The sequence below is a fragment of the Erythrolamprus reginae genome, chromosome 9, assembly GCF_031021105.1.
Source record: "Erythrolamprus reginae isolate rEryReg1 chromosome 9, rEryReg1.hap1, whole genome shotgun sequence".
NCBI lineage: Eukaryota > Metazoa > Chordata > Lepidosauria > Squamata > Dipsadidae > Erythrolamprus > Erythrolamprus reginae.
The window spans coordinates 48045065-48055008 of NC_091958.1; the positions used below are offsets into that span (position 1 = coordinate 48045065).

General features: G+C 44.3%; 1 protein-coding gene across 1 annotated transcript in view; it reads left to right on the top strand.

Annotated features, from left to right (window-relative positions):
• Positions 1-9421, top strand: part of LOC139172230 (BOS complex subunit NOMO3-like) — a 62444-nt gene extending 53023 nt beyond the window's left edge. Inside the window, 4 exon segments of the mRNA XM_070761134.1 lie at positions 1131-1232; positions 3396-3515; positions 5750-5842; positions 9009-9421. Coding sequence (XP_070617235.1) covers positions 1131-1232; positions 3396-3515; positions 5750-5842; positions 9009-9140 — 447 coding nt within the window. The 3' untranslated portion in view covers positions 9141-9421.
• The last annotated feature ends 523 nt before the right edge of the window (positions 9422-9944 follow it).

Below are 9944 nucleotides of genomic sequence, written 5' to 3' on the forward strand. Positions count from 1 at the left end.
GGTTGGATGAGGAAGGATGCCACACTAGGAGGAGACTCTGTGGTGGGGGAACCAGATTTCCAGTCGGATGAGGAAGGATATCACTCTAGGAGGAGACTCTATAGTGGAGGGAATCAGATTTCAGGTTGGATGAGGAAGGATGCCACACTAGGAGGAGACTCTGTGGTGGGGGAACCAGACTACCAGTCAGCAGAGGAAAAGATGCTGTTCTAGGAGGAAACTATGATGGGGGGGGAACCAGATTTCCGATTTCCGGTCGGATGATGAAGGACACCATGATAGGAGGAGACTCTATGGTGGGGGAACTTTACTTCCCGTCGGCTCCAGAATTGAACGGGGAGCTTCCAGTTAGGACCTTTGTGTCTCTTTGAGTGTCGGCTCACAACAACAGTAAAACAAGGTATAACAAATCTAATAATTTAAAAGTCACTAAAAACCCCTTATTAAAAAGCAAAAACAAACAGAAACATGCCATGCATAAACTGTATGGTAAAATGGTCCTGTAAATAGTCAGGCCCCAAGCCACGTAGGGCTTTATAGGTAATAACAAAAGCCTTAAATTGTGTCCAGAGACCAATAGGAAGCCAGTGCAGCTGGCGGAGTATAGGTTCTATTTGGGTTGGCCTTCTCCAGGCCCTCTTGGCTAAACAATGTTGAGTGGAGGGGCCGTGTGGGAGGGCCTTCTCTGTGGTGGCTTCAGGTCTCGGGAACCAGCTTCCCCCGGAAATCCGTACTGCCCCCTCCCTCCTGGCTTGCCAGAACGCCTTAAAAGCCTGGTTTTGCCAGCAGGCCTGGCGTGATTGAGCAAAAGTATCTAGCTCCGACCTAAAAATGATGAATGTTTCATAGGGGTTTTTAAACTGTTTTATATTGTTTTAATTTTTATTGTTTTAATTTACGTGATTTAAATTCCCAACTCCTGTTGGACTCTGGGCGGCTTATAAATGTAACAAATTAAATTGAATTATTGAACCTGTCCGAACATAATGAATTTCAACCCTGGCTTTATGATTGTGTCGATGCTCATTTCAGCTGATGTGTTAGCATTTGGCTACCCCCTACTTCTCATTTAACAATAACCGTGTGTGTGTTTGTGTGTGCGTGTGTGTGTGTGTTTTTTCCCCCCCCAGGTGAAACTTTACAAAAGCGAAAACTTGGACAATCCCGTTCACACGGTCTCACTTGGCCAGTCTTTATTCTTTCATTTTCCACCTCTGCTCCGTGATGGAGAGGTAATAATTGCCATACATAATGAAGAAAGGGGGGGGGGGGGGGGATTTGTAAGAAATTTTTATTGAGGAATAGACCCGTCTCTGCAGAGGGAAGCAGGAATAATTTCCTTCTGTTTTCATCTCAGTTGTCTTTTAAAATATATTTAAATGGGAGATTGCCATGCGCTCAAAAGCCCAATTGGAATGTCTCATTTTGGGGGGAAACAGGGTACTTAGAAGAACATCGTTCAAGGAAAACCAGTACAAAATGTTTTATAGGTGGCATTTATCTCCGGAAAGAATTTCTAAAATGTTCCCGAAAGTCTCACCATTGTGTTGGAAATGTAAAAAAAGAAAAGGAACATTTTACCATCAATGGTGGACTTGCCCAGAGGTTAAGAAGTACAGTGATACCTTGTCTTACAAACTTAATTGGTTCCGGGATGAGGTTCTTAAGGTGAAAAGTTTGTAAGACGAAACAATGTTTCCCATAGGAATCAATGGAAAAGTGATTAATGCGTGCAAGCCCAAAATTCACCCCTTTTGCCAGCCGAAGCGCCCATTTTTGCACTGCTGGGATTCCCCTGAGGTTCCCCTCCATAGGAAACCCCACCTCCGGACTTCTGTGTTTTTGTGATGCTGCAATTTCACTGAGGATCCCCTCTCTGGGAAACCCCACCTCCGGAATTCTGTTGCCAGTGAAGCACCTGTTTTTGCGCTGCTGGGATTCCCCTGCTGGGATTCCCCTGCAGCATCACAAAAACACGAAAGTCCGGAGATGGGGTTTCCCATGGAGGGGAGCCTCAGGGGAATCCCAGCAGTGCGAAAACAGCTGGCAACGGAAGTCTGGAGGCGGGGCATCCCAGCGGCGGCAGTGGGTTTGTAAGGTGAAAATAGTTTGTAAGAAGAGGCAAAAAAGTCTTAAACCCCAGGTTTGTATCTCAAAAAGTTTGTATGACGAGGCGTTTGTAAGACGAGGTATCACTGTATTGGAATAATATAGCAGATTGGTTAAAAGAAATAACATCGCAAGAATTTGAAAAAAAAACCCCAGAACTATATTTATTGGGCATCTTTAATACAAAAATTAAAAAAGAAATTAGGTATTTGGCCATCCATAGCCCCGAGTCTATGGAGAGGGGCGGCATACAAATCTAATAATAAATAAATAAATAAATATATTGACAGCTGCTAGGATACCCTATGCCCAGCAATGGAAAGCTGATAGAATACCAGAAGAAGGCATAATTATTAGAAAGCTACTAGAATGTGCAGAGATGGACAGAATGTCCAAAAAATTAGAAGGAAAAGAAGACACAGAATACTATAAGATATGGGGAAATCTTTACAATTGGCTAGGGAAAAGGACAATGATAAAATAAATAAATTACAAGTTAGAAAATTATATGTAAAGCAAAGCAGTACGTTAACAAAAGAATATCAACTTATGAGGAAAAATTTCTCTGATCAAATAGTCTCAAAAAGTGGGGAAATTATTTTTCCCAAATGTCTGTAATTAATTATATGTTTTGTTTCATTTATTGTTTTTACTTTATTTATTTATTTATTTATTTATTTATTTATTTATTTATTTATTTATTTATTTATTTTGTCCAATACACAATGAGGGTTTAATTGGGTATATATATCTATATACATATAGTAAAATACATGATGAAAGTTATAGAGGAGATACTCATAGTAAAATATATCTAAGAAAGAATAGAAAAGAAGATATAGGAATAGAACATATCAATGAAACAATAGAAGAAGAGATATAGGAATAGAAGAAAGGTGTAGGAGATATAGGAGAGCAAAAGGACAGGGGACGGAAGGCACTCTAGTGCACTTGTACTCGCCCCTTACTGACCTCTTAGGAATCTGGATAGGTCAACCGTAGATCATCTAAGGGTAAAGTGTTGGGGGTTTGGGGATGACACTATGGAGTCCGGTAATGAGTTCCACGCTTCGACAACTCATATTTTTTACAGTCAAGTTTGTTTTGTTTTTACTTGTCTATTTGTATCTCTGTTTTATTATTTATGTACAAAAAATTTAAAATAATAATAATAATTTTAAAAAAAGAAGAACATCTGTGATTCAGATTCTGTGGTCTTCCTTTCTTTTTTGTTAAGTGGATTTTGTTTTGTTTTTATTATTCCTCTCTCGTTCTTTTTCTGCTAGAATTATATGGTGCTTTTAGATTCCACGCTGTCCAAGTCCCAGTATGACTACACCCTACCTCAAGTTTCCTTCACCACCATTGGATACCACAAGCACATCACCTTGGTTTTTAATCCTGCGGTAAGGTTCTGCAAATTTCTGGAAGGGAGGAGGAGGAAAGAGAACTGGAAGTCAGCCCCGGCTGTGGTGGGTTCCCTCTGGTGCGCCTCGGGGCTCCGTTCTAGTAGCGGCCCGCAGATTGTGCAATTTGCACACAACGTCTCCGGTACTGTCTTTACCGTTCTGTCCTGTGGCGCCATCTCTCTTTTTAAATTTGCATGCGCTAAAGCAAAATCTTACGAGGGACACTCGTGTGTGTGCGATTTTGGCAATTTTGCACGGAATTAATTCACTGAAATCGCGCACGCAAGAACATCCCCCCCATGAAATTTAGGCGGGTTTTTTTGCTTCCTGCACATGTGCAGAAGAAAAATTGTATGAGGATGTGTGAATTGTTATGATGCATGCACAGCACACTGGTAGGCAGGTAAGAGCAACCTGCCCCTGGTGGGCTCGCTGGTCCAGATATCTTCAAGCTGCCAAGGTTGGGAAACACTGCTCTATAGCAGTGGTTCCCAAACCTGGCAACTTTAAGACTTGTGGACTTCAACTCCCAGAATTAGTGGCTCGCCATGGTAAATGAACGTAGCCAATGGATCCATGTCTTATTCAGGCAAATAAAGTCAATATCATAATTGTAGAAGGGCAGGCAGAGCTGGGGTGGTGGTGGAGTTAAGCTTGTCATCAGCCTACCGTCATTACGTTCTCACAAAATGGTTCAAGTCTAATCCTCTCTTGAATTCCTTTGACCCTTATCTGGTGCTAATTTAATATTGAACTTTAGTTGAATAGATTCTTGCATATATACAGTAATACCTCGTCTTACGAACTTAATTGGTTCCCGGAGGAGGTTCGTAAGGCGAAAAGTTCGTAAGATGAAACATTGTTTCCCATAGGAAACAATGTAAAACGAATTAATGCGTGCAAGAAAAAAACCCGCCACCGCCCGGCTGTCACCTTTTAAAACAGCCGGGTGCTTCTCAGCGTTCTCCCAATGCCGAACCCGGAAGTTCAGCAAAAGTTCGGGTTCAGGTGGCCACCGAGAAGCCACGCCGCCTGGCTGTCACCTTTTGAAACAGCCGGGGGGCTTCTCGGCGTTCTTTTGAACGCCGAACCCAGAAGTTCGGCAAAAGTTCGGGGTTTTGGCGTTCGGGTTCGGGAGGACGCCGAGAAGCCCCCCCGGTTGTTTCAAAAAGCGACAGCCGGGCGGCCGGGCTTCTTGGCAGCCACCCGAACTTTTGCCGAACTTCTGGGTTCGGCGTTCGGGCGGCGGGTTCATAAGACGGAAAACGTTCGGAAGAAGAGGCAAAAAATTTCCGAACCCCGGGTTTGTATCTCGGATTGTTCGTGTGGCGAGGGGTTCGTGTCACGAGGTACCACTGTACTTAAGAAATAAATATTCTGAATTGCACCTTAACTGATAGTCCTGATTGTTTGCCCCAGACAGATACGATGTCTTTGTTGATTTCTACTGTCTTTGTCAAGGTTGGGATTTTTCTGGACCCTTAACTACCCTGTTTCCCCGATAGTAAGACACCCCTGATTGTAAGACGTATCGGGGGTTTCAGGGGGGTCGGCTAATATAAGCCGTACCCCGAAAGTAAGACATATGTCTTACTTTTGGGGAAACACGGGGGTATTGCCGGGGGGGGGGGGAGCCCGATGACGTCGCTTCCAAGCACCCCGCGTGCCCCTCGTCTTCGCCTCGCCGCGGCACCACCGCCTCTTCCCCGGCTTGGCAAAGAGGAAGGACGGCGCTGGTCCGAAGCGAGCCGAGCGGGCGGCGGCTTGCAGCGAAGGCGCTCGTTCCAGCAACCGAGTCCTGCCGAGGCTCGGCTGCAAGCGGCCAGCGAGGCCGACCGGCTCCAAGGCAAGCGGCCGGAGCTGCGCCCTCCTTCGCCCGCCTCCTTTCCGGCAGGCAGGTGGGGCTGCCCAACTGCGCAGAGCGGCTCCTCCCCTCCAGACACACGCTTCCCCGACATGCGTCTGCGGCTCCACGCGTGCACGCCGCTTGGAGCCCTGAGGTTGAACTTGGAAAAGGGCTCATGAGGCTCCTGTCCCGCGGCTGCCCTTCTGGACTCTGGGGAGATACCTTCGGGAACGCAACCCTTTCAATTTTTTTCCAATGTAAGACATACCCCGAAAGTAAGACGTAGTGGGGCTTTTGGGGGTAAAAAGAAAGTAAGACACTGTCTTACTTTCGGGGAAACACGGTACCAAAAGTATTCTAAAACTACAGCTGCTTTCCTTTTCAGAGAAAACTTCCAGAGCAGGATATTGCCCAAGGATCCTACATCGCTCTTCCGTTGACTCTGCTGCTTTTGTTAGCTGGTTACAACCACGAGAAGGTAATATTGAGGTTTTTTTGTGTGACTTATGTCAGTGTGCTTGGGGCTTTGCGCTGAGTTGCTGGCCCTTCTTGGGGACCCAATGAACATCACTTTGCTAGCATGGCTTCCCTTTGTTTTGTACCAAGCTACAAACATTTTGATGCTGGGGTTGAGTTTTGGCTAGATGAACTGTGCTTGGGATGATTGTCTTTGGTGGGTTTGGCCAATCGCAGGCACCGGCTAAATCTCAGCGTGAGTTTGCTCTGTTTCTTATCCTCTGCGGCACTGATCATGTTATCTAGTTGGGCGATGAAACGTCTGCAAGAGAGCAATCAAGTTCAGATATCACCAAGGACCCCACATTCTAATACACCTGAAGGAGCTTTCTCACTGCTTTGTGATGTGGGTGGGTGACTTGTATCATAGTATCATGTTGGTCTTTTGGGTGGAATTTGCTAATGTATGAAGCAGAATAATCCTTGTTTACCAAGGTTGTGCACACACACAACCATTTAGATTAGTTGTGAATAACTACTCAGCCACACACAGATATACTAACTTGAATTAAAGTTTATTTTGAGAAATAACATATTCATATGAACAATCTAAAGTCATGCACACAATAGTCAGAATAACAATCCAAATCTTATTAGATTAGATTAGATTTATTGGATTTATATGCCGCCCCTCTCCGCAGACTCGGGGCGGCTCACAACAATGGTAAAAAACAATACATAGTAACAAATCTAATATTTAGCAATCTAAATTACAGTTTTAGGTTAAAAATCCAAAGAAACCCCAATATATAAAAAACAAGCACACAATCGAATCATACACAGAAACTACCTGGGCAAGGGGGAGATGTTTCAATTCCCCCATGCCTGACGGCAGAGGTGGGTTTTAAGGAGTTTGCGAAAGGCAAGGAGGGTGGGGGCAATCCTAATCTCCGGGGGGAGTTGGTTCCAGAGGGTCGGGGCCGCCACAGAGAAGGCTCTTCCCCTGGGTCCCGCCAGACGACATTGTTTAGTCGACGGGACCCGGAGAAGGCCCACTCTGTGGGACCTAACCAGTCGCTGGGATTCGTGCGGCAGAAGGCGGTCCCGGAGATATTCTGGTCTGATGCCGATATTAAGTACATAGTTGTCATAATCAGCAAACAAAGGTGTCTAGCTTAAATACATTTTAGCTGTAATACATGACTACAATACAGAGCATGCAGAGAATTGCAGAGCAAAGCAAACAGTGAATAGCCATTAACAGTGAGTAGCTTAGACAAAGAGAATCAGAGAGCGTGACTCAGAGAAATAAGCTATGAACTCTACCTCCCTCTTGTGGCAGTCTGCAACACCTCATCTAAATAGACATAGCTCAGTTATAACACATATCGTTGCTTTATATATATTGCCAACCCAATTATTTTGGACAGAGTCCTAACATTCTCCCCTTTGGGGTAGCTCAATATATACTGCTCAAAAAAAAAATGAAGGGAACACTCAAATAATGCATCCTAGATCTGAATGAACGAAATATTCTCCTTGAATCCTTTGTTCTGTGCAAAGTTGAATGTGCACAACAGCGGGTGAAATGGATTGTCAATCAGTGTTGCTTCCTAAGGGGACAGTTTGATTTCACAGAAGTTTGATTTACTTGGAAGTTATATTGTGTTGTTTAAGCGTCCCCTTTAATTTTTGGAGCAGTGTATAAGACCTTACATCTTCAAACCATAGTTTTCACAACACTCTTTGTGTTTAATTGCACATCGCGCTTTAGTAAAACGGATCTGCAATGTTCCGTTCAGTCATGCAGCATTCTTTTTATATATATATACAGTGGTACCTCAAGATACGAACCCCTCGTCTTACGAACAACTCATGATATGAACCCGGGGTTCAGAAAAATTTTGCCTCTTCTTACGAACTTTTTTCGAGTTACGAACCGGCGTTCGGAGACTGCTGGGAAGCCGCGCGGCTGTTTTAAAAGGTGACAGCCGGGCGGCGGGGCTTCCCAGAAGCCTCCCGAACGCCGGTTCGTAACTCGAACAAAGTTCGTAAGAAGAGGCAAAATTTTTCTGAACCCCGGGTTCGGGGGGGTGCTGGCAAGCCCCCCAGGCCGACTGCGACCTTTTAAAACAGCCGTGCCGCTTCCCAGCTGTCTCCTGAAGCCGAACGCCAAAGCCGAACTTCCGCGTTCGGCTTCGGGAGACAGCTGGGAAGCGGCGCGGCTGTTTTAAAAGGTCGCAGCCGGCCTGGGGGGCTTGCCAGCACCCCAGGCCGGCTGTCACCTTTTAAAACAGCCGCGCGGCTTCCCAGCAGTCGCCGAAAGCCGTTTTTTTGTGGGGGGGTTTTTGGTTGCACGGATTAATTGACTTTACATTGTTTCCTATGGGAAACAATGTTTCGTCTTACGAACCTTTCGTCTTACGAACCTCCTCCTTGCACCAATTAAGTTCGTATCATGAGGTATTACTGTGTGTATGTTTATATAATATAATTATATAATATATATAATATATAATATATTTAATTGGTTTATATAATATATATAATTGGTTTTGCGCATGAGGTTACATAAAACAAACATAAAACAGTGCACAGTGCGTGTGCCCATCACCCGACTGACAATAACCATCACCACCACCACCAATTGCAGGGGGTTCAAATATTTACTAAATTATGTTCTTTTTTAAAAAAAATTCCCTAAACTCTAATTTGCATTTGTTTACTATTCAAAGAGTGACTGGAGTTTATTTTTCACATTTTCGACACAAATTCTACTCAACATATAATCTTTCCCCTTATTCCATCGTACCATCAGCTTCTCCAATTTATTTCCATCAAACTTGTTTAATCTTATTTCCATGAATGTGATCCACCATGTGCCAATACCAGTTCTGTAATGTCCATTTTATAGACTCTTTCCAACCCAATACCACTACCGCTTGAGCGCTTTCCAATGCTGCAGTTTTTATTTCTTTAAAATCTCTTTGTTTAATTAATATCGCTATTTCTTTTGCAATTATCCAGTTAATGTTTAGCATTTTGTTTATTTCATTCCGCACATCCTTCCAAAATTTCTGAACTTCAGTCATGCAGCATTCGAACTGAACCAGTTCGAATACTGTCAGAGTCCCAACAGAATTCCTCTTTCCCTGGTCCGAAAAGTAGCCTGTTTTCTCTTCCCCCAGTTGATTCCTTTGCTGCTTCAGTTAACCAGCCGTCTCCAGGGGGTTTGTGCTCTGGGACAAGCCGGGGCCGACACAGGAGGCCTCGAGGATATCAAGAGGCAAGCCAAGAAACAGAAGACCAGACGGACGTGAGAACGGATGTCCCATTCAGTTGCGTTGGTTTTACTCACTCCTCCTCTCTTCGCCTGGCTGCTAAAGTGAGACTCTGGGTTACAGCAAAGAAATGCTTTGCACTGGACACCTTGACTCGGAGTTGGTTTATCACGGGTATAATTTTTTTACAAGGAGTATCTTGAATGTCACAGAAGCCCCTTGAAGAGAAAGCCTCGGTCATCAAAAGCAGTGTTGGGAGGCCATAAATTATGGTCAGGTTTGAAAGAACGATGGCCAATTAAATTCGTTTTCCCTTCCAACTCGGTCTGGTTCGAGTCTTCATTTTCAGGCATTCTCGTTCTTACTTGTTCCTAATTTGCTTCATTTGCATATTTATAATTTTCTTTCCACCCAGTTTGCACTGGAAGCTGTTGAAACAAAATGCATAAGCCCCACCCACAGGGTGGTAGTAAAAAGTTTGGTAGCCCATCACTGGTTATCGTTGTACATACTCCTGGTCAGTTGGAGGATGATGAAGAACTTGAGGACTCTGATACAGATAGTGTGGCCCTGGGTTACAGGTAGTAGAATAGGTGGGAGGCCAGCCACACAGAGGATGTTGCTATGAGTCCAGAATCTAGTGAGGAAGAATCAGACGTTCACTGGGTGAATCCTAAATTCAGAAGGGTCCAAAAATGTAAGGAACAGGTGTTTGGAAGAAGATATTAAGGGGAGGAATGGGTTAAATACTGAAGTGATGTATTTGGTACGTCAGGGGGCCAGTGGGGAAGAAGGGTGGAGTTTCAATGTTGTAGTGCTAAAAATGAAAGGTGTTTTTGTTCA